Source organism: Artemia sp. Qi Xiang Cuo, chromosome 8 (assembly GCF_049724085.1).
Source record: "Artemia sp. Qi Xiang Cuo chromosome 8, ASM4972408v1, whole genome shotgun sequence".
NCBI classification, from domain to species: Eukaryota; Metazoa; Arthropoda; class Branchiopoda; order Anostraca; family Artemiidae; genus Artemia; species Artemia sp. Qi Xiang Cuo.
The window spans coordinates 44,328,397-44,354,771 of NC_142801.1; the positions used below are offsets into that span (position 1 = coordinate 44,328,397).

The window sequence follows — 26,375 nt, forward strand, 5'->3', positions numbered from 1 at the left end:
TTGCAACTACGTTGAACAAAATGTTGTACCTACTGAGTACCTTCTCAGTAGGGGCCTCCCCCAGGCCACTCAGCGCGTCCCCAGGTGGCGGATAGAGGAACGTCCTGTATATATGCAGGGCATCTCCTGGTAGGGAGACGCGGAACAAGGGGGGAGCCGGTCTCTGGAGGTCCTGAAATATAGCTGGAGCACCCAAGTCTGGGGGCCATACATTCAGGTGGAGGAGGTGGAAGGCGCCCTTGATGTGCATTGGGCACGGCCCATCGGCGTATGGATACGTCCCGCCAGTCACAAACCTTCTCCCAGCAATGGGAAAATTACATGTGATGCAGGACACCAGAAGGGCGCATTATTGGTAGTAGATATAGCCGGCCCCTGCTAGGAATGACGAGGAATGGCTTACCGCCGTCCTGAAATTAGCCAAGAAAACTTCTTTCTTATTAAAAATTATAAAATACAAACGATCAAGAACGAGAACCAATACTACCACGTCCGGGGCAACCGACGAAGGCCATGAGATTATAGCTACCTCGTCCGGGGCAACCGACGATCTGACGACAGAGAACCTCGCGAATGGAGACCCTTTAACAACATTGAAAACTCCGATCCGGAGGCTATGCTTTCCCCTAAATTGATTTTATCTATTGGAACCCTGAACGTTAGGACGCTTGCTAAACAAGGCAAAATAGACCTCGTCCTAAATGAACGAAACCAATATAAATGGGAAATTGTGGGACTCTCAGAAACACACCTCCCTACCACTGGCCAAGAAAGGATCGGCAACACTAGTCTGATAGTATCTGGAGGAACCGATGGCGTCTATCGCCAAGGTGTTGGCTTTTTGATGTCGAGTAAAGCAAGAATATCCCTGATTTCGGTAACGCCTGTGTCAGAACAGCTGATTATGATACGAATGAAAGGATCACCGATCAACATCACGATCATACAAGTCGACGCTCCTGACTGTAGCAAACCAGATGAAGAGTCTGACAATTTCTACCTTCAACTGCAAAGCCTAGTTGACGCAGTTCCCAAAAAAGACCTTATTGTTGTCATTGGCGACTTCAATGCTATTGTTGGTAACGCTTCTGCTGGAAACGAAGATGTTATGGGTAAATTTGGCCTTGGACGACTTAGCAAGAGGGGAGAATGCCTCATTCAATTCTGCAGACAGCGATCTGGCCATTACCAATACTCTCTTTAAACACAGAGAACATTGTAAGGCGACATGGACCTCGCCAGATGGAAAAACCCATAATTTTATTCATTAAGTGCTCGTCTCTAGGCGGTGGAAATCGTCTGTGCTAGATACTGTCACCCTCGCACGTTGCGATTTCGACAGCGACCATTCTCTGGTCCTGTCTGCACTGAAGATACGCCTGAAATTTTCCGCAAAGCTGAACAAGAGACCCGATCGTTTCAACACACATCCTCTCAAAGACCCTCGAACCAGCCAGACTTACATTGAGGAACTGTCTACTCAAATATGGACCTTCTTTCGGATATTCATATAACTCTATCTAAAGAGGATATCGATAAACTGGTCACACACTTCTCTAAGATGATCAACGACGTAGCGATTTCCGCTCTAGGAACCAAAAAGGATGATAAAAAAGCCTTTGATAACCGACGAAATTACTTTATTATGTGCTGAAAAACGAAAACACATTAACAGGTCAGAAAGAGAGAGCAGGGACAGATGTAAGCAGTTGAAACGTGCTGTAAAAAAAGCCGCCCGTAGAGCCCATCGCACCTACATAAAAGACAAATGAGAACAGTGTGAGTCTGATTTTAAGAAAGGCAACTCACATTTTATGTATAAGAGAGTTCGCGAGCTAGGAAGCAAGAGAAGTCTCAGTTCTTGTGCACCGCTAGATAAAAAGGGCTCCAAGATACAAAGCAAAGAAGGTATCCGATCGAGATGGATAGAGCATTTCAAAGAAAAGCTTAATCCTGATATTCTTCCAAACCCTGCTGTCCTGGACCTGTTTCCCGTTACTGTCTCAGACCCAAGCCCCCCTCCTGTCCGTTCTGAGGTCGAAGACGCCATTCAAGCGCTGAAGACTAACAAGGCCCCTGGCCCGGACGGAATACAGGCAGAACTGCTGAAAGTCCGGTGTGAACCACATATAGATCTTTTCCACAAGATCGTATCCGCTGCCTGGCAAGAGGGTCATTTGCCGAATTCTTGGTGCAAAGCCACAATTATTCTGCTACGCAAGAAGGGGTCAAAGGCGATATGTGATAATTACCGTCCTATTAGCCTAACAAGTCAAACTGCCAAAATCTTCACCCGAATTATACTTCAACGGAACAGAGCCGTGTCAATCTTAGTCATCCAAGAATACCAAACCGGTTTTCGCCCTGGGAGATCGACCGTTGACCAAATTTTCACAGTGCGCCAGATTTTAGAGAAATATCTGGAATTCAGTTGCGACCTGTATCAGCTCTTCATCGACTTTAGGCAAGCATTTGCCCTTATTTGGAGAAATGGCCTATGGCATATCCTCTTCCATTACGGAATCCCACGAAACCTAGTCGACCTTATCAAAGATATGTACTCCAAATTTGGGAGTCGCGTCATGACTAGTGAAGGTCTCACTGACAGTTTCCAGAGGTCCGCAGGTGTCCTTCAAGGATGCCTGTGGTCTCCAGAGCTGTTTAACCTCTTCCTCACAGCAGTCTTATCACTGGTGGAAACAACTTGCGGCGCATATATAGGGGGTGTTCAGACAGATAAACCGTTGTTAACGACGTCCTCGAAGCCACTAGTTCTTTTGGAATGATCGTAAATGCATCAAAAACGAAGGCTATGTGTTGCTCACGAAAGCCGCAGGATACAGATAAGCCAGACCCGAAACTTAATAGAGAGAGTATCCAGTGGGTCGACGAATTCCCTTACCTCAGTAGTTTGATCACCAGTGACAACAGTCACTCAAAAGACATTAAAAGACGTCTCGCCCTCGTGAGTTCCAGTTTCAAAGCCCTTATGCCCATATGGCGAAGCAAGGACTTGTCTCTGCGGCTTAGGACACGACTTGTCGATACCCAGATCATCCCCATCGCAATCTACTCATGTGAAACATGGACGCTGAAGGTGGATGGAAATCGTCGACTCGCAACATTTGAAACTAAGTGCCTCCGCCGCATCGTCGGGATCACTAACCTTGATAGAATCTCAAACGTCGAACTTCTCGAGTGCCTTAAAATAAAACAAACAATTATCATGAAGATCCAGCTCCAGCAACTTCGATCGCTTGGTCACGTACAACGGATGAGTCAGCCCGTCTCCCGAAAATCACCTTCGAAGGCCAAATTCACGGTTCTTTTGGTCGTCCCCAAAGAGATGGAAGGAAATCTTCGCACCTCACCGCCTCTCGGACCTTCTTCGCCTAGCAGAAGACCGCGAAGCATACAGAAGGCACATCCACGCCATTACGAAGAAAGAGCCCCCAAGATGACCGTCAAGGACGGACGGGACTTAAGCCAAGTCAAGTCAAGAACAAAATGGGTATCTCAGAATTTTGATTGGATGTGTTTGGGGAAATGGTGGACGTGGGAGGGGGGTTAGTTACACTCAAATCACTTTCGACTATTAAAAAGGGCACTAACCCTTTCAATTCCCAATCGAATGAGCCCTTTTCGAAGTTTCTACGACAACAAATACCCATCTCAAAATTTCTATCAGATGCATTTCGGGAAAATACGAGGTGTAGGGGGGGGGCATCCAACCCTCCCATAACTCTGAATCTTAAAAAGGGCACTAGAACTTCTGATTAGCAATCCAATGAGCCCCCTCCGAAGTTTATACGATCACCCTTTCTATATATACGAGATAATTTCTGATTGCGTTAGGTTTTGATGTTGCTCCTCCCTTTCAGCAGAAAAAAACAGTTTTTTTAATTAACACAAATCAGTATATGGGCTGCATTAATCACTAGGCAAGAAATTCCTGCCCAATCTAATTTTTGAATGGCCTTTCATTTGTTTCAGCCTGGATTTTGTTTCAGTCACACCCTTATCTCGATACAGTTTACTTCAAAAGTCAAGTACTTTTTCCCCTTTTGAGCGCTGAGAACGGCTTGGCGAAGGTCCCTGCCGAAATATTTGCTTTGTCTTTTATCACCTCTTTCAATATCTGCTTTGTCAAAGCACTTTTGTTTTGGTTTCTTGTTTATCTTTTTTTGCGTTTTTCGCTGTTTTGCTAAATTTCATTTATAGCCAGTGCGGTCTCTGAACTTCATTATTGGGGTGGTTCCAGCCGAATAATGAGATCATTTTATTTATTTTTTGTAACTCTTTCCTCGTAATCTTCTTTTTGACCATCAAACATTTATTCTTAGCATACGCAAAAATTCCTACTAATAACCATGAGAAAAGACATAACACAAGAATTTTTAACATTCAGTTTTTAAGTACTGCCCAAGCAGAATTTTCTACCTGTAATTTTTTACCTGTAAGTTGGCCTCTCTCAACTAATTCATCTAGTTTTTGAGAAATCCACAGATATACCATATTCACTTAGGATTATTTTGTTGGTATTTCTAAGTGAGAAAAAGGTGCTGATTACCTATCCAAAAATAATCGACACTTGACTTCTTGGCGCTTCAAAGATGAAAAAGATATAAAAAATTAGATATACATTTTTAACTTAGCATGGCAGCATTAAAATCAACAATGTAACAAGTGATAAAAATTTAATAAACTCATTAATAGTTAACAAAATCCATCAGAACAAGCTAAAAAGCCGGGGAAAACCATTGAACAACTATTTGTTCCACTCCAATAAGTGAAAACTTTGTCTAATCTATCCATTAAAACGAAAACTTCCATTTAAAATTACTGATTAGTCACGCCAAAGACGAAGTGCATAGCCGAAAACAACTATTTTCATACAGCAAAATCAAAGGCCATCACTCAATTTAAATTCCATATGAAGAGAAACAATAAAACTTTTTGAAATATTATGTGCATAATTATTGAGGGTAATCTCACTAGGGGGTAGAAGATAACAAACTCAAAAGCGCAAAATATTTAGGTCTTGGGTCAGATCATCAATAATATTTCGAATCCAAGTGTCTACCAAATATGCTAGACGAAAGGTAAGTCACTCGGATTAAACAAGGAAGACGTCCATAAAACAATAAAAATTGAATACTAATAAAAGTGAACAGTTACAAGACATCCAAATTCCTGAAAGATTTACCACAGAAAAAGCACAATATCAAAAAAAGCTAAGAGTGAAAGACTTCCTCACTCTAAGAAAGCCTTTCTTACTTAGTAAGAAAGGTATTGAGAAGACGACTAATAAAATAATAAGCGAAAGTGTTATATTGAGAATGAGAGTAATGGCATAATTGGGAAAATGTCAACACACAAAGGCAACTGAATGAGAAAGTAAATAAAACACAAATTGATGACCACGGTTCCACATTAATTCAGGGCTATTCTCACATAATAAAGAGATTCAATATAGAAAATATACTCTGAAAATAAACTCCATGATTGCAGCGTCAGAAAAAAAGATGAAACAATATTAGAATTTTTAAACGATTTCACGATCCACTTTGACTATACATGGCTGTGCATTTTGACTATGAATGATTGTGAAGTATATCCTAAAATCCGATTCAACTCAATATAAATTCACTTCAATCTAATTCAATATGCTTTGAACTGTGCCTGCAAACGAACACAAAACATGTTTTTGAACATAAAACTTTAATGCGAAGTTTTAGAATACTAACTAAACTCAATTTCTTCTGTATAAATGCTTCCCATTATTCTATGTCTATTTTTTCGATTAGTTAAAAAAATGATATTTTAAAATTTGTTATAACAAATGAATATCATACTACCAAAAAAATGACAAGTCTCAGTTCAGTTGAGTTGAGTTTGCATCAAAAACCAAGTCATGTCATCTTACATCATGGAGTAAGAGGCTACCCTCACAGAGAGAACGATAGGGTATATCCAAGACCGTATCTAGGGTGAGGGGTTTGAGCCCCCTCTCCCAAAATTTTTGTCCGACTTAAAAAGTAATAAAAATACCTATAAATAAAATTTTGATACGTTTTTTTCAAGTTTTGTTTTTGTAACCCCCCCCCCCCTTCAAACAAAAATCCGAGATACGGCCTTGGGCATATCTGATATTTTTCAAAGGATTTTTATGCTCTTAAGAATCATGGCGTGGTTCTTCGTCCCTTGAATGCATATTGAGAGTTGTATTTAGCCTATTACAAAAAAAGTGACAGAAGTCCAGAAATAACGACCAAAAAATATTCTAATTCCTCTACCTGCAGATTATTTGACATAACTAATTGCACGTATTTGCTTTATATCCAAATTCTAAACATCACCCTTTTTATCCCCTATTCTTCCATACAGAACAATGATGAGAGAACTTTGATGATCTACTCATCATTGTTCTCAGACCGCTTATCAGAGCAGAATGATGAAAGAGTTTTGCAAAAAAACGACCAAAGATGTAATATGTTTATTCAAACATTTCACTTTTAAGCGTTTTCTGACAAAAGATGTAAGATCTTAGCAAATTAATGAGTTAAAAAACGCCCCTAATATTACATGTTATTATTCCCCCAAAGGCTCATTGGCCTGTACAAAGGGGGAAGACAAATGAGTTGCTTACTCAGAGATGAAAAGCAAAATAAAATTTAAAATGATCACTTACTCACATACGAAGGAGAAGAAAAGAAAATATAGATGAAATGAAAACTATAGAAAAAATAGAATAAATAAACTAAATTAATTAATTAGATTAAAGACTCAAAAAAAATTAATAAAAAATAAAAACATAAATAAAAATAACTTCTACGAAGCCAAAGAATTTTTAACAATTTTTTTAAACAAATTGAATAAGTGGCACCCTCGAGCTGATTCAGGGAACTTATTCCAAACAATATGACAGGCCATTAGAGGATTAAAATCTGACCTTATGCAAGGAGTAAATGGAACTTGAACATGTTTTGGGAAGATACATAAATTCCATATTATATAAAAACCTTTTTTGTAGCAATTAGAAAACCATTTTTAAAGAGCTGTTTCCAGCATCAATTTTACACCACTATTTGGTCTACTAGAATTCCAAGCAATTAATATAAACAATAGCCATAAAAGCCTATATAATAATAGCCACTAAAATTAATAGCAGGATACTACACAATGAATATAAATATACGTAAACTGAATATAAAATAGGCTAAAATACGAAGACAATAATTACTTACTTGCCCATATATTCACCATGAAGCAGTGCACCGCATGAATTACATTTAAAGCACCAAATATGCCACTGCTTGTCCAGAGCTATCAAAGCTTGGCCTTCTTTTAGTTCATCTTTACAACCAGCACACACTGCAATAAAGGCAATTAAAAAGTAAGCAAGGGCCGTTCGTTTCAGGTTTCATCTATTTATCCATAGTAGTATTTATTATTTTTATGTTTGATATTATTATCCATTTTAATTTCTGTTCATTTTATGATTCATTCATTTATTCATACAATTTCTATCAAGGCCGTATCCCGGGGGGAGCGGGGGGGTTACCCGGTTTGAACCCCCCCCCCGAAATTTTTGACCGAGTCAAAAATAAGTCGAAAATTAGTAAAACCTAGGTAAAAATCAGTAAAATTAACTGACAACTGAGTCAAAAATTAGTAATCCCCCCCCCGAAAAAAATCCTGGATCCGCCCTTGATTTCTATTCGTTTACAGTTTGAAACACAGTTTATAGAATTAGATAAATATATAAACTGTGGTTTGAAATAACCCAGGAATATTTGGGTACGGTTTATATTAACGGACTATTCAGATAGCTAAGAAATAAACTTAACTCTATAGTCAGAATTGTATCCTGAATCCAAAATTTAACATGCATTTGTGTCGGAAATGGACTTTACTCCCACTCCTATATATAGCCTACCAACTCAGGGTATATATTTGCACATTAGGGGGGGGGGGTACAGTTTAAACTTACCTCTAAAAACAGAATCACATCCTGAATCCAAATTTGACATTTGCGTCAGAAATGAACTTTACCCTCCTCTCCCCCTACTGTGCCTGAATTACCCTGAATTGTTATATACCCTGAATTGGTGTATATAGGGGTGGGCGTAAAGTTCATTTCCGACGAAAATGAATTTAAATTTGGATGCAATTCTGACTATGGAGGTAAGTTTGTTTCTTAGCTACCTGAATAGTCCGTTAATATAAACATTACCCGAATAGTTCTGCTCGTTTTAGGCTTTGAGACGGACCCTGACTTTTCTTTTTTTGGGGTTAAGTTTTTTTGTTAATTAATTTTCAAGACAAAGTCGATATTATACGCTAAATATTTGTATTGCAGAGCGACACTACGGCTTTCGCAATTGTCCTTTTTTTGCAGTGATTTGGTAAGGTCTGTACCTCGGTTACTGTGGTGACAAATGAAAATCCATAACTTTTTCCCTGACACAGGGGTCTTGAAACTGAGAAGAAGAGTTAAACTTTCTGTTCAGACTTAGACAAAAATGTTAAAGAAATTAACAAAACTCTAGAGGTTTTCAGAACTCAGGGCACAAGAATAGGTTCAAAAATTAATTTTAAGAAGACTAAGTAACTTAGATTAGGAATAAATGAGGTTGAAGATGTGATGTTAGGTAAAGAGAAAATCGATCAAGAGGATAGTTTCACTTAGCTGGGTGGTATCATTAGTAAAGATGGTGAACATAGTGATGATGTAAAAAGTAGAATAGTCTAGTCAGAGGGCGACTAATTTGACCCCTCTGATATTTGACCGATTGTATATCTAACTCCAAGCTGTAAGAAAACTTTGGATCGATCCCGCTTTCTAGGGCTACAATAAAGGAAAGGCTAAGACGAATTAGCAACGTTTTACGGATGACAGATTGTCAAAAATGCACTTTTTGGCCATCCATCTGGGGCAAAACGAAAAGCAAGACATCCCCAAATGGGGTAGAAGAAGATTTTAAGAAAGGGTACAGAAGAAGGATTTAAAGGATCTGCCAAGGTTTGAATAGATTGGCCTGGAGAAAGAGCGTGTGGAGCGGTGTTGGCCTCTTGTGGCTGTACTTGGTGGTGGAGTGAGTTGCTAGCAGTAGCAGCACTAGAAGTAGACTTCAAAATATAGATATTATTCGGCATCAGATAGCACGGAGTTTGTCTCTAATGAATAGTGCATCAGCATAGACTAATGGTGCAGGACTGACAATGATGAGATTTATATTTCTCCAACGAAAAAAATTATACAGCAAATAACGATTGGAAATATTTTGAATGCCTAAGGAAATATTGAATTAACGACGAAGACCACACTGCATTTCCATAATACAAATAAGAAAAGGTAAAACATAGAGGAATTATTTTAAGACAGTGAAATTTTACTAGATGAATATTTCTGCTCTATATCTAAGAGCAGCCATCAGTAGAGCAGACAGATAAGCATGAATTAGACCTACAATAAAACACGTGACAATTAAAACTAAATGATCCTAACACATTGCTTGAAGGAAGTTAAGCCACGACTTATTTTTTGTTTACGTATTTTCTTTGCTGATGACGGCCCTTAGATATAGAGCCGGAATTTTTGTTAAGTAAAATCCACTGTGTTAAAACAATTCATTGTTGCTTTACCTTTTGGGTACTCGTGTATTATATGGTACACACTCGAGAATTTGGATCCACATATCAGACAATAACCAGTTTATACCTGTCAGTATTTGAAAAAATTAGCTCAGGCTTAGTTGATATTTGCGTTTAGGTATATTTTTATTAACTATTTAATATATAGATGGCATTTTGGATGAATTAGGTTAAGTATTTAATATAATGCGTTCCATGCTGCCCCCCTACCATAATTCTTTGCTGTAGTTTTCATAATCTTGTTACTAAGTATTGTATTTTCATCATATTTTTGTTATATTTCATTAGGATTAACCTAACTCCCCTTCTTGAGTGTGTACCATCTAATATACAAGTAACAGCTTTTGTTATTTGTATAAGGGAATATGCTAGTTATTTTGCTCAAAAATCTTTTGCTTTTAAATACTTACTATACAATCTTCATAGCAGGGAAGGCGATACTCTTTATTCAAATCTAAAGAGGAACCGTCACCCAATCCATATTGACACGCTACTAATCAAGGAGGCACACTTGTGCCTCTATAAAGAGGCGACCCACCACAATGTTAAGCGATTTCAGGTCCTAGAGGTCGCAGAGAGACGGCGGTGATCGCATTTTGTAGCCCAAGCTCAAACTAAGAAACTTGCAAAATTTCATCCTCCTCCGACTTTATCTTCATGGGGTAAACTGGGCCGGAAATTTCGACCCTCCCACCACAGCCCCCCTTTGAATATGTCCTAGTGGGCTTAAATTTATAAGTTAGGCTTTCCTCGAGCCCGGAAACTCATACTAGTAATTTCAGCTTAGTCCGATCACCCCTTCCATATTTTCAAAAAAAAACAAATATAGCCACATAAAAGTCCTTTATTTTTTTTTTCTTAGCCACGCCTACAGGCCCCGGTTGGCCCCGGATCCGGTTGAATGAGGCCTCATTCGAAGCAGAATTCGACCTGTTAGGGCCTTTTGATATTTTCAGACCGAAAAAATTATCCCCCGAATTTACATTTACGAAAAACCTCGTTTTCCCATATTAGCCAATGTTAATTTTTCCCACCACAACCCCCCCCTTTAACGTTGTCTGATCGGGCTGAAATTTAGAGGATAAGCTTTACTGGGGCTTGGGAGCTTATCCTCGAAATTTCAGCTCAATCTGATCACTCCTTCCCTGTTTTCCAAAAACCACATATCAAGATTTTTGGGAATTTGCTTGCGTCGAAAATAGCTTCAATTTGCTAAACAACAATTACTATTGTGTTTGTATAGTCCAGCGGCTGATACTCCCGACTATCAGGTGGAAAACCCGGGTTTGGTTCACCATCAGAGAAACTTTTTTATATACTTTGAAAAGAAACTCAGTTTCTTTTTTAAATTATTTGAAAAAAATTACGTTTTCTAAAGAGTTAAAGAGGCTGAGTTACAAGGTCGACCCTTAAAACGTACAGGGATTAGGAGGCACAGTTGGGGGGCTGTTAAAGAGGCTGAGTCACAAGTTCGAACCTTAAAACGTACAGGGATTAGGAGGCACCCTGTACGACGTGATTTGAGAATTCAGGAATTAAAAGCCTTAACACAAGAATGTTCAAATGCGGGGGGTTTGGGGGGCGGCAGCCCCCAACTTTAACTCCTGACACGATCAGCTAACAGTTAGTCAAGCAATAATAAGTAATAAACTGTACAAAAACGTGCAGAAATTATTTGAAAAAAACTACGTTTTCTAAAGAGTTAAAGAGGCTGAGTTACAAGGTCGAACCTTAAAACGTACAGGGATTAGGAGGCACAGTTGGGGGGCTACCACCCCCAAACCCCCGCTTTCGCAGCCTTTAAATATAAAAAAAAATTTCTTTAAACTGAAAGTAAGGAGCGACATTAAAACTTAAAACGAACAGAAATTATTCCGTATATGAAAGAGGCTGTGCCCTCCTCAACGCCTCGCTCTTTACGCTAAAGTTTTTATTGTTTAAAAAAAGAGTTGTGAGAAAGTCAAACTTTAGCGTAAAGAGCGAGGCGTTGAGGAGGGCACAGCCTCTTTCATATACGGAATAATTTCTGTTCGTTTTAAGTTTTAATGTCGCTCCTTACTTTCAGTTTAAAGAAATTTTTTTTATATTTAAAGGCTGCGAAAGCGGGAGTTTGGGGGTGGTAGCCCCCAACTGTGCCTCCTAATCCCTGTACGTTTTAAGGTTCGACCTTGTAACTCAGCCTCTTTAACTCTTTAGAAAACGTAGTTTTTTTCAAATAATTTCAGTTATACTTCTACTATTCTAAAGATGGTCAACTTACAATAGAATTTGAAGTTTTCCATTATTGGATAGAGCCAGTCCAATTCTGTGTTGCCAGGTTGGGCTATTTCCCGCCAATTGGGCTAAAAATTTTCACCTTTGCGGGACAAGTGACTAAAAACCCGCGAAGCGGGTTTTAAGGCTATAATTTTTCAAATCTCGCTACTTTTGGGCTAATAATTGAATTCGTTTGATACCCCCCCCCCCAAATAAAAAACAAATATGTGATCAATTTGGTCATTTACCTTCTTTGGGGTCTTACACCCCAATATAATTATAATATGTCTTAGACTACGGTTACCCCCTTTTAATTTGTGGGTACCCCACATCATATCTTCATCACCATTCCTTGAAAATAAAAGTATGCAGACCGTTTATCGTTCCAAATCCCAATAAAGATAATATATACACATAATACCCTGACGTCTTTTTTCTGAGCATCCACTTGTGGCTTCTAAATGCCAGATGCAAGAAATTCATCCTTAATACAAACTCAGAATGAAAAGTTATCGAAAAATTGCGCGATAAATATAATGAAACTTTGTATTCTGAATGTTATGGAATCAACAAAATTAGACAAGCAGACAGGGTGAATTTTGTTTGTTTGAAAAATTCAGTCACGGAGAAGGATCTTGGAGTCCGACAGAAACTAGGATAAGGTAATTTAGCTTCATTGTAACTGTACACCAAGAATTATCTGTGCTAATTCTATAAACTGTGCTGTACACAGAGCTGTTCATAGGGTTGGTGGTGTCAGGGGAAAAATTATTTACAGCGCTTATAACCAAACTCTAATATAAGCAGAAAAAGCCAAATCAAAGCAAAAAATTTGATCAGAGAAGACAATACCCTAACCGCGGCACCGCTACGGCGTCCAGGGAAGCTAACCCAGTTGCCCCCTTCCCCTCCCCCAAGAACGGCTGACTTATATATAACATATATATATATATATATATATATATATATATATATATATATATATATATATATATATATATATATATATATATATATATATATATATATATATATATATATATATATATATATATATATATATATATATACATATATATATATATATATATATATATATATATATATATATATATATATATATATATATATATATATATATATATATATATATATATATATATATATATATATATATATATATATATATATATATATATAGTACTTATCCATTATATATAACACAGTGCTATAGACTGTACAAGGAAATACAAATGGAAACCCGTCAAACGGGTATTTGCAAGAGATAAATGGATTGCAAAGCGTGATTGCTTGTTGCGTTTACAATATTTAAACTGTTGTTTTTGGGTTTTAGGGGAATTTGTTTTTAAACTATTATATATTCATCCTATTTTATTTCATTAGAATTAACCAAACTTGACTTCTTTCGTGTATAGCGCTGTGTTGCAAAAATAAATATCAACAATAACAAAGTTTACAACAGACAGGAAGTGCAAAAATATGTGTTTGCTCCTGGGCTTCCTCGAACTATCGATTATGAGAACCATATGTTACATTCGTTTGGAGCAAATCTGAATGAGTGCCAATGCAAAAAGACATATTTTTCGGAACCTTGCATCACGCGGTGATTCACCAAAAAGAAAAAAAATAACTGAAAAGAGGCACAATCACGTTTTAAACGAATGATATCCAAATATATCCTAGCAGCAATTTTGAGGAAGACGGAAAGAGAAGCAAAAGACGATCAGGTTGTTGACTCGTCTTCAAGAATATCAGCAAATATTAAAAAAAATGTATCTAAAAAGGAAATGAATCGTATCCATAACAAGTAGTGCACTGATTGATTTGCATCTCAAACCCGCCTGAGCAATTGTTGTTGCGCAATGTTGTAAAATAAACAATAAGTCAAGGAATAAGTTGAAGACCTTTTACTGTAATCTAAATTATAGTTATATTATCAATGTTAAAAGTAAGGCTTTTAGAGAGAAGCGTTTGGGTACAACACAACCATGATATGAACCAATACAACTCAGATATATATTTATTCACAAAAAAAAAGACAGCTTAACCTTCAAAACGAATACACAATGCAACTGTTAAAAGATGAATTACTACTTGTTACATGGGTCAGTAAAAGGTAAAAAAATAGAACATTCGCACTCTGGAACGTCAGTGACTCGAGCTTGATACAGGGGCGGATCCAGGATTTTTTTTTTTGGGGGGGGGGGCAAAATATGTGCTTTTTGCTCCTAAACTTGCGTTAGGAGCAAGTTTAATTAACGCAATGTTGCGTTAGTTAAGTAAATTACACTACTTTAGACTACGTTAGCGGGGGGGGGCATCCCCCTGGATCCGCCACTGGCTTAAGTGCCCTTTTTAATAGTCGAAAGTGATAGGAAGGCAACTAACATCCCCTCCGCGTCCACTAGTTCCCAAAACAAATCCAAGGAAAACTTAGAGATATTCTTTAGGATAAGCGTAGATGATTTCTACGTAGAAATTATATGTCTTTGACGAGGGTACACTCCCCACAGCCTCTATGGCAATCATAACAAGTTATACTCTGGGGGCATTCGAGGATTATATAGAAAGCGTATCCGCAGAAACTTCAATAAAAGCTTGTTCTACTGAAAAAAGATCGAACCGGGGTCGCTAGTAATAGCCGAAAGTTACTGGCATGTAACCAACCCCCCTCTCAGGCCCACCTTTTCCCCAAACCCGTCCAATCAAAATTTTGAGATAGCCATTTTGTTCAACGTAGTTGAAAATTCCGAAAACTAGGTCTTTCAGGATTACACCACCCCACAGCGCTCAGGGCAAGGGTTGTAAGTTATGCCCTGGGCGCAAATAAGGTTTTTTTTATAGAAAACGTTGTCGTAGAAACTTCAAAAAGGGCTCATTCCATTGGAAATTGAAATGGCTAGTGGCCTTTTTAATAGTCGAAAGTCATTGGAGGGCAACTAACCCCCCTCTCACGCCCACGATTTTCCCAGGGCAAGGGTTGTAAGTTATGACCTGGGGGCATATGAGGTTTTTATAGAAAGCGTTGCCGTAAAACTTCAAAAAGGGCTCTTTCGATGGAAAATTAAAAGAGCTACTGCTCTTTTTATTAGTTGAAAGTAATTGGAGGGCAACTAACCCCCCTCTCACGCCCACCATTTCCCCAAACACATCCAATCAAAATTCTGAGGCATTTATTTTGTTCAACGTAGTCAGAAGCTCTGGAAATTAGGTCTTTTAGGATGACAACCCCTTCAGAACCCTCAAGGCAAGGGTTGTAAGTTATACCCTGGGGGAAAATAAGGTTTTTATAGAAAGTGTTGTTGTAGAAACTTCAAAAAGGGCTCGTTTGATTGGAAAATGAAAGGGCTAGTGCCCTTTTTAATAGTCGAAAGTGAATGGAGAGCAACTAACCCCCCTCTCAAGCCCACAATTTCCCCAAAGACATTCAATTAAAATTTTGAGACAGCCATTTTTTTCAACGTAGTTGAAAGTTCTGGATATTATGTCTTTGAGGATGATCAACCCCTACCCCCACAACCCTCAGGGTAAGGGATGTAAGCTATGCTCTTGGGGCATATAATGTTTTTTATAGAGAGCGTTGTAATAGAAACTTCGAAGGGCTAGCGCTCTTTTTAACATGCAAAAGGGATTAGAGGAGAACTAACACCCCTCCCACGCCCACCATTTCCCCAAAAACATACAATAAAAATTTTGAGATAGACATTATGTTCAACGTAGTTGAAGAGTCTGGAAATTATGTCTTTGAGGATGACACTCCATCCACAGCCCTCAGCGCAAGGGTTGTAAGCTATGCCATTATCGTAGAAACTTCAAAAACGGCTTGTTCAATTGGAAATTTAATACACTAGTGGCCCTTTTAGCAATCGAAAGTAGTTTAAGAGAAACTAATGCCCCTCTCAAGCCTACCATTTCCCCCAGCACATCGAAACAACACTTTGAGCTAGACATTTCCTTCAGCCTAGTAGAATGATCTGAAAACTAGATCTTTATCTGTGTTGTTATAAAGGCTTCCAAGCAAGGCTTATTCAATTGGGAATTAAGAGGACTAATTCCCTTTTTCATAATCAAAAGCGGTCAGAGGGTGAACTCCCCCCCCCATTACCCATCATTTCCCCAAACACTACCGATCAACAGTTTGAAATAGCAAATCTTTTAACGCAGTTGAAGGGTCCGGAAATTATGTGTTTGGGTAGGACAACCCCCAACAGCCCTCAGGGCTAAGGTTGTAAGTTATGCCCTGGGGGCCTATAATACCATATAGAAAGTTTGGTACTTGGGCATTATATGGGCAGTTACAAGGAAACCAGTCAGGAAAAACCTGTTTTTGACGGGTTAATTCAAGACAGCGCTATAAAGTAATGGAATGCATAGCGTGGTTTTTATTGCGTATACGATATTTAAACTGTTGTTTTTTGGGGTTTAGGGGGGGGCGAAGGTACCTAGGTTAGATTAAGTTACGTATTTAATATATGCAATGCTTTACCCCCCACCCCCCCCCCTAATGTGCAAAGATATAGCCCAAATTTGTTTATAAACTATTATATATTCATCCTATTTTATTTTATTTCATTAGCATTAATCAAGCTTGACTTTTTAGAAATGCCCATATAATGCCCAAGTACCGGAAGTTCTATCGTAAAAACTTCAAAAAGGGCTCTTTCGATTGGAAATTGAGAGGGCTATTGCCCTTTTAATGGTCGAAAGTAATAAGAGGGAGAATCGCCCCCCCCAACGCCCATCATTTCCCAAAAAATTTCTGATCAACATTTTGATATGGCCATTTCGTTCAACCTAGTTGAAAGGTCTGGAAATTATGTCTTTGAGGATGACAGACCTCCCCCCCCCATAGCCGTCAGGACAAGGGTTGTAAGTTCTTCCTTTGGGGCATATAATGTTTTTATAGAAATTTTTGTTGTAGAAACTTTAAAAAGGGCTCATTCGATTAGAAATTGAGAGGACTAGTGCCTTTTTTATTAGTCGAAAGTGATCAGAGGGAAAATGTCTCCCTCCACGCCTTTCATTTCCCCAAACACTTCCAATCAAAATTTTTATATAGCCATTTTGTTAAACCTATCAGAAAGGTCGGGAAATTATGTCTTTGAGGATAACAAATCCCTCCCAGCCCTCAGGGCAAGGGTTGTAATTTGTGCCCTGGGGACATATAGGGTTTTTATAGAAAGTGTGGTCATATAAACTTCAAAGGGTGCTCATTGGATTGGTAATCAGACGCTCTAGTGCTCTTTTTAGAAGTCAAAGTGATCAGAGGGCAGCTACCCTCTCACCCCTACATACACGTCATATTGTCCCGAAATGCGTCTAATAGAAACTTTGAGATAGCCATTCTATTCAAAATAGTCTAAATATTATATGACAAGGCTTTTGGGGTTGAAACAAACCCCAGAGATTAGGGGCAAGTGTTGTAAGTTATTCCCATGGGTATTAAAGATTTTTATGGAAGGGATGGTTGTTTAACTTCGGAAGAGGCTCAGTTTTTCTTTCTAAAGAAGATTATGTCAATATAAAACGAAGAGAAATTAGTCAAAAAAATTTTTTCGAAAAAAAATGTTTTCCAAAAAATAAAAAAAGAACTCTATTAAACCAAAAACAAACAAAAATAGAAACAAATAATCTACCAAGGATACCACTACCACAAATCAGTATCAATAAATAAATGAAACCCAAAACGAACAGAAATTAAAATAAGTCAAACTCAAAACGAGCAGAAATTAATCTGAGTAGTGTTCCAAACCTTTGTATAGTCTAAAAATTAATTTGTATTTTACTGAAAAAAAATCTTTTAATTGTTTTCACTTATAACTTTAAGAAAACAAAAATTAATTAATAATTTAAGTAATACATATCAGAATATTCACATTAACCTGACAATGCACATTTTCTCAGTAAAGTACAAATTATATTCTGGCTTTTAGAATGCATAGGGTTTAGAACCCTACTCAGATTAAGTAATAGAGCTCTTTACTTTTTTATGAAAAATTTATTTTGTGCAAAAAGTTTTATTGATTAATCCCGAAGAAAGGATTGTAAATTATACAATTTACCTAGTTGCAGGATTTATCATTAGGAATAGAGGGAATATTTGATTCTGGGTGTATCTGAAAAGGCTAAAGAAATAAGGTGAGAGTTTGGAGCATGTTGAGAGGTATACTATGTTATAATCACAGTTCATATAATTATCCAGTAAGCTTATCGCAGATCATTTCTGGTCTTCGTTCTCGGTGCGAACAAAAAGCTCCTCCCACTTCTTTCTGCTTTAGCGGGTTAGTCTGTTTCCGATTGTTTCCAACAAAGTGCATTATTCGTAATAGCGGGTTTCCACTTGTTTCCGATTAGATCACAGTCTGACTTGTCTACCCGTGAAAAGATCTGATGCCGCCTATGTTTCTATCTTCAAAAAACGTTCTCTGGAGCACTCGCACCTTGGTCCGGGTTTTTATAATGGGTGAGATAGGGAAAGATCATACTGGATAATTATATAAACTGTGGTTATAATAAAAGGCATTATGTGAATTCAGTTTATCAAAAAAGAGCTGCATTGTTTTAAAAACGGCAGAGTGTATTAAGTTCACACTTTCAGGACATGTTTAGAGAGAGATTTTGAAACGTGGTTAGTGGCGCTAGCTAGCCTTCTTTCAGGCCCTTTTTAGTTGCCCTCCCTCCAAAAATATTTTATCAAAACTTTGAAATAGACATCTTGTTCAAAATAGTCGATAGCTCAAGCAAGTATGCCTGTGGTGATAACCTAACCCCCCACAGTTTCGGAGAGGGATGCCGAAAACAATAAAACACACTGTATGCGTGTTCGTTTTCAAATGGACGTACAATCAAAACCCAAGGAACGGCTGAGGGTATTAAGTTGTAAATGGGGATAATGAAGAGCTATCTGAGGCCAACAAGCCCCCTTGCCCTTTTTATATGCTCCATTCTATCTTCACTGATCAAAATTTTGAAAAAGCGATTTTGTTCAAAACGGTCAGAACGTCTAGTAACTATGCCTCTACGGATCCAATGCTCCCCATAGCCCCCAGGGCAAGGACTGTAAATTATGAAATTTGTCCTTTAAAAATCCATTTTATTCGAAGATCTAATAATAATGGCTCTGCGGCTGCCGTACCCTCACAGCCATGGAAGAAAAAATGTAAAAAGGCTAAGAGTATTGTGGTAAAATTAAGGTAAATGTTGAGGGGTATTTTGAGCTAAATAAAAGGAAACTATCTGTATCCAAGTGATACAAAAACCCTATCTACCATATTGTAGGAACATGTAAGGATATTGACTTGAAACTTTCAGGGCCACTACTGCCACTATTGCGGCGGCAAATGAGACTGGTTGCCACTGCCAATGCGACTACTTCCAACTGTGACTACGACTGCTTGCAACTGCTAATACATCTACTTGTGACTACTTTCAGGGAATGTTGAGGGGGGCCTCTACCCCCCTTAGGTTTTGACTTCAATACTTTAATGCTGATAAAAAAACGGTACTTATGCATTATAACTAAACCAGCCCTATACACGAAAGAAGTCAAGTTTGGTTAATGCTAATGAAATAAAATAAAATAGGATGAATATATAATAGTTTAGAAATAAATTTGGGCTATATATTTGCACATTAGGGGGGGGGGGGTAAGCAGAGCATATTAAATACCTAACCTAACCTAGGTACCTCCCCCCCCCCCAATTCCCGAAAACAATCGTTTAAATATTGTAAACTCAATGAGAAACCACGCTTTGCCATCATTTTATCTAGCAAATACCCGTTTGTCTGGTTTCGTGTCTGGTTTCCTTTTACAGTCTATAGCGCTGGTTTAGTTATAATGCATAAGTACCAAAAAAACATTTTGATGTTTTGATACTTTGATGAAACTTTGATTTTGAAGTGGAGGATTTTGGAAAATTTGGAACTTTGGCAATTAAAAACGAACAGAAATTAATTAAAAACTTTCCAAAAAACAAGTTTTTCAAAGAAAAATAAAGAGCCATATTAAGCTTAAGACCAGCGGAAATAAATTCCTAACATAATTCAAACTCAAAACAACCAGAAGTTACTATTAAAGAATGAATAAAACCTGAAACAAACAGAAATTGAATAAACAATCATAGGAAATAAACTACCAGCGGGTACTAATATAAATGAATAAATAAATTTAAAAACGAGTAAAACTTGAATTGAATATTCAAATGAAACTTAAAACGAACGAAAATCACTAAAAGTAAGAGTTTGGCAACTGCCCCGTTCCCCCTCCTCTAACTGTAAGTCTAAAACCTACTGCGTCATTTGCGGTTTACTGAAAACAAATTATATCACGAATATTTTCTTTTGTACTTATTACAACATTGAAAACAAAAATAAAAATTTCTGTGAAATAGAATCTTGAATTGCTGAGCTTTCGGTAATTAATATTCTTACATATTAAATTTCAGTTTCGTTTTATTAGTTCTTTCCAGGGACTGTTCAAGACATTATTTTTCAATGAAACGCAAATGACAAAGTAGGCTTTAGACTTTTACAGTTAGGAGAGGGAGAAGGGAATAGTTACTAAACTCTTATTCGTAGTTATTTTCCCCGTTCAATATTCTCTAGAAGTTTCAGCTAGATCCTTTAAGCAGTTAACCCTCAGCTGTACATGAATATTGCAGATATAGCTTTTTGACAACATAGGTGTATATAGTGTCTTTTGGTTTAGTTCAGCATCCCCCTTAGCACTCCCTGATAGTTTCAGCTTGATACTCACAGCCGTTTCTGAGATTTCACAGATACGAATTTTTGAAAACCTGAATCCACATAGTATCTTTTGATTTATTTCAACCCCCCCCCCCTCAACATTCCCTGAAAGTTTCAAATTAAAATCCTTAGTTTTTTCCGAGGTATCAAAGATTCACAATTTGACAATATTGATGTAAACAGTGCCTTTTGACGCAGTTCAACATCCCCTTCAATATGCCGTGAAGTTTTCAATTTAATGTCCTTAGTTGTTCCTAAGATATTGCATACACCGCTATGGCAACCTAGATGCACATAGTATCTTTTGACTAGATCAACATCCCCCTCAACATGCCCTGAAAGTTTCAGCTTGATATTCTTACGCATTCCTGAGACATTGCATGTCCTTTAGACAATATGCATGCACATGGTGTTTTCTAATTAACATTCTCCTAGCATTCCCTTAAAGTTTTACCTAATACCCTCAGCCTTTTTGGAGAGCCAAGATCAAACTTGCCGCCTTTCCTAATAACAAAACCCATTTGCAAACAATCGGCAACTTACATAACGTACATACTTTGCCCCAAGGGCTGTAGGGGTCATATCATCTCCTAAGACACGGTTTTTGGACCATCTAAATATTCTGAACAAAATAGCAATATCTAAATTTTTGCTGGATTTGGCAGTCGCTGCCTATAAAGGCAGCCCTATTGGACTACCTGTGATTACAAATTTACATGCCAATTAAACGTACTGAGACCTTTCCTATGAAAATAGAGAAAGCAATACCGAAATGTAAATTAAATTTTCCGGGGAAAAAATCCACATCATTGAACAATCATGCCCTCAAGCATTTGATTTATTAATCTTTTTGCAATAGAGACTAAAATGTCGTATCATGCCCGTAAATTGCATCTGCTTGAAATATCTGGGAATAGCACAAAATTAAATTTCTTTTCCAAGCTAAGTCCGCTTCCAGCTAATTTTGTGTGACTGGCACTAAGTAATTGTCCTGTAATCTCAGCTTGTACCAGGTGTTCCCAGGATATGAAACCAATTGAGGACCATAAATCAAAACTCCTTTCTAACTAACACAATTAAATGCCTTTGGTTGACAGTTTTGATAGCAGATGCAACATTTTTTTTTTTTTTTCAATCAAGAAAACAGAACCATTCAAAGAAAAATGTATGTTCAAATCTGGCTAAAATCAGGGGAGTTGGCATCCTTTACGCTTGCGTCTTCAGGGCTTCAGAAAGCAAAAAAAAAATGTCCTTTTGAAATTTATGTACAAACTGATATTCAAAAGGAAAATTAAACTTTCGGAAGAATTTGAGTATGATTTTTGTTTATGCTCTTTAACCCTTTTCTTCTTTTATTTTTGTTTCCTACCAATATGCACCAAAGGTGGGAGCACGATTAAAAAAAACGCCTGAGAGATGGTTTGCATTCTATTCCTTCTATGTGGAACAGTTTTGTAACTTCTTCGCGTTTGCTCATTTTGGCTTTCTCATATGTAATATTCTTTAAAGAAATATACAAGTACATATTTTGACGAATTAACTAAGTGAGTTAACTTAGTTAAATTAAGCATTAAGATAAATCTCTATATTATAATCTCTATATTAAATCTCTATAACCCTTTCTCTTGTATGGAGTACGTGATTTTTAAGGAGAAAATGCGCCACCGTGCGGCATTAATTCCTCAGTAACTAGGAAGCTCGATATATAGTTTTCATACCCTCGAATCAATTGGCTATCTCAGAACTTTTAATCGTTAGCAAATTGGTCCTCCACAGGGCAAAATCGTAGATTGGTGCCGCAGAATGGCAGAAAACGTCACATTCCAGTGACACGCTTTTTCGGCTTAAAAAGGGTACTAAAACTTTTAATTTTCGTTCGAATGGGTCCTTTGCCGGTCTTTTAAAATCATCAGTTTGATACTATCACCATTGAAGAAAAAAACACGCATCCGTGATCTTTCTTCTGGGAAACAATGCAAAATTCCACATTTTTGCGGATAGGAGATAGGAAACCTCAACAGTAGGGTTCTCTGATATGATAAATCTAATGGGTTAGTTTCCATCAAGATCCTTTGCCTGTGTTTTTTTCCTTTTTTCGAAATTTAGGCAAATTTTCTCAAAGCTCGTAGGGTTTGACGTGTAACATTAAACTTGATGAACTTTATATATTTGGAATCAACACAAACGGCTTCTCTTAAAATCGTAATTTCGTTTTATAAAAACTCCTTTTTAAGAGCTTTGGTTACTACTGGTTCGAGTCACTTCTAGTAGGATTAAACAAAAAATTAAAGTTTTTCAACTGAAAGTAAAGAGCAATATTAAAACTTAAAACGAACAGAAATTTTTACGTATATGTGAGGGATCGCCCCCTCGTTAATACCTCGCTCTTTACGCTAAAGTTCAAATTTTTGTCCATTCTTTAAGAATGACTCCTGCATCACAAAGGACGTTCAATTAGAATAAATAGCTCTTTTAAAAGTACTAAAAAAGAACTTCAGCCTAAAGAGCGAGGTATTGAAAAGGGGGTGACCCCACTCATACACGTAATGATTTCTGTTCGTTTGAGGTTTTAATGTTGCTTCTTACTTTCAGTTGAAAAAACTTATTTTTTATTTAATTTCTGATCGTTTTTTAAATGATGTTGGGAAATCCGGCTCCTCCTTCATGGAAAATTCCCTTCCCCCATGAAAAATTCTTCCCGAACCTCCCTCCCCCTATCAGAAGCATCTCCCTGAAAACATCTGTATACTTCTCAATAACCAATACTACATATAAACAATGGGCAAAGTTCATAACTTGCAGCCCTTCCCATGGGGACTGTGAGGGGTTAAGTCATCTTCAAAGACATAATTATTAGATTTTTCGACCATGCTGAACAAAATGGCTATCTTTAAAATTTTGATCAGGTGACTTTGGGGGAAAATGAGCACGGTAGGGGGGCTATCAAATGAGCCCTCTCCCGATCTTCTAGATGACTGGTTCGATATGATCACCCCTCGGGAAAAAAAACAACAAAAAAAAACACATATTCGTGATCTTTCTTCTGGCAAAAATGCAAAATTCCACTTTTTTGTACATAGGAGCTTGAAAGCTCTGCAGTAGGGTTCTCTTGTATGCTGAATCTGGTGGATTGATTTTCATTAAGATGACTTGATGTTTTGGGGATATTTCTCCCCTTTTTCAAAAATTGTACAAATTTTCTCAGGCTCGTAACTTTTGATTGGCGCCATTAAATTTGATGACTTTTACATATTTTCAATAAGAATTAAAATTCAATTCTTTTGATGTATCCATTGTTATTAAGACTCTGTTTCTTAGAGTTTCGGTTACCAATGAGCCGCATCGCTCCTTACTTACAGTTCGTGGTACGAGTAGACTCAAACAATGGTCTCGAGTAGAACAGTTCTTTACCCTGAACTGTTTGATTCTCGATCATATCCTACATGTATTTAGTATAGGAGAGGGGAGGAACGGGACCCCGAATACCACTGGGCTACTCTGAGTACGTCCCTGTCCAACCATTTGTTCAAGTATGCCTATAGTATTTTCCTTTGTTGATTTTTCCAGCTTTCATTGATTTTTTCGATCTTTATTTGACCCATAAAAAAAAAAAAAATTCTGAAAAGAGAAAAAATCGCCAGTTTTATCTGCAAAAATTGTAAATATTGGTTCAGAAATCTTGTCTTCGAAAGCAAATGCGAACACTCGAATCCCTTGTTTTAAAAAAGGTGTTCAAGGAACAAAAGTGTTGGCAGCTTTAGCAGCTAAAAGGGAATTATTTATTCCGTTTTCGGTGCTTTTCGTTTTAATGAATAATCAGAGAAACCTGGATACCGCTCTGCTAAAATTGGTCTAAATGTTATTTAGGGTAATTTACGATTTAATATAGAGGATCGTATATAGCCTAGCAAAAGCAGTCAAACCGCGAAAACATTTTAGACTTTTCATTTTGACAAGGCACGATGAAGTTGTCACAACAGATGTAAAAAGCGATTTTTAAAGGTACTAAATTCATAAGAATCAAACCTAATGTTACATAATTTAGCTCCGATGATTAAAACTTTGAGAAACCGAAAAGTTCGTGGAAACGAACTCTAAGCAAGGTGCGACTCGGTCTAATAGTAACCGAAACCCTATAAAAAAGGAATTTTTATAACAATTAATGCTACAAAGGAATTGACTTTTTATGTTGATTCCAAATATACAAAGTTCGTTAAGTTTAATGTTACCCATCAAAATCTAAGAAAATGAGAAAATTTGCCTTATTTTTGAAAGAGGGGTAAATACTCCCTAAAAATCAAGCGATCTTGATGAAAATCACGCCCTCAGATTTGGCATATCAGAGAACTATAATATCGAGGTTTCAAGCTCCTATCTACAAGAATGTGGAATTTTTTTCTTTTTATTTGCGAGAAGAAAGATTGCGGATCCGTGTTCTTTAGTTGTTTTTTTCTCTCCAGGGGTGATGGTACAAGGGTGAAATCTGCACTTATCATGAACTCCTTGGTTAAAGCGCCTTTTAGGTGGTCAAATGACTAGGAATCAAACCATGGTCCTAGAAATTACGAGTGGGCTCATTCAAACTGGAATTAAAAGTTCAAGTGCCCTTTTTTAAGTGACCAAAAACATTGGAGGGTAACTAGCCCCTCTCCCAACCCTTTTTTCCCCAAAGATATCCGCTAAAAATTTTGAGATTAACATTTTGTTCAGAATATTTGAAAGGTCCAATTACTTTGCCTCTGAGGATGACATCAGCCCCCACAGCTCCTAGGGAGCTGTGAAAAGGGCTATAAGTTACGGAATTTTTCCATTGCTTACTTTTAGTGTTTGTTATTGGAAAATATACAGAAATGTCTGGGGGGACTTTCTACAGGGGGTATTTCTTTTAAGGTGAGGATTTCCCAGTGGTAATTTTCCACGGAAAGGGAGGGAATTTCTCGACTAGATTGCGAAAAGATCAGAAATAAAAATCTATAAAAAAACAAGATTTTTCAACTTAAAGTACGGAGCATCATTAAAACTTAAAACAAAGAGAGATTACTCCATACATGAGGAAGGTTGCCTCCTCCTCAATCTTTTGTTATATTTACACTAAAGTTTCTCAGTACTTAAAAAAAGCTTTTTATTCCAAATAAACAGCCCTTGTGTATCAGGAGTTGGTCTTAAAGAATTGGGACAAAAAGTCAAACTTTAGCGTACAGAGCGAGCAATTGAAGAGAGAGCGACCCCCCTCCTATACGGAATAACTTCTGTTCGTTTTGAAGTTTAATGATGCTCCTTAGGCTACTTTCAGTGGAATTTTTTTTTTTTTTTTTAATTAAAAATAAAGCCCGGTAAATTTACTCAAATTCTTGTTATAGTCCGTAGCCAGCTCATGAACATAAAAAAGACATTTAATCGGAAACGCATAGCCTACAACGTGTCATTTGAAATCGATGCGAAAGTTTTACTTCAATTTCGTCTTGGAGACTCAGTGACTACCTACAACTACCTACGGCTTTTCTTACCATCATTGAATTGTTTTTTACTTTCAATCAGTATTGTTATTAAATAGATGACATTTAGCAAGAACAAATTGCCGATAATTTATCCAAAATTAAACCACATCAAAAACATTCTACGCTAGACACAGAACATCAAAAAAGCCTTGCAATGCATTTGAGATGTGGGAATCTCCGATTTCTTTGTCAGATTCG

The 26,375-nt window shown here is 37.4% G+C and overlaps 1 protein-coding gene across 7 annotated transcripts in view; it reads right to left on the minus strand.

Moving 5' to 3' along the window:
- The window catches only part of LOC148949448 (actin-binding LIM protein 1-like), a 150,961-nt gene that overhangs the window by 55,171 nt on the left and 69,415 nt on the right, over positions 1-26,375 (minus strand). For all 7 annotated transcript variants that reach the window (XR_016142134.1, XM_089093480.1, XM_089093479.1 and 4 more), the window contains exon 5: positions 7,248-7,374. Coding sequence is in view for 6 of the 7 variants with exons in the window: in XM_089093480.1 (XP_088949606.1) it covers positions 7,248-7,374 (127 nt within the window). In the remaining variant the exon portion in view is untranslated. The remainder of the gene's footprint in view (positions 1-7,247; positions 7,375-26,375) is intronic.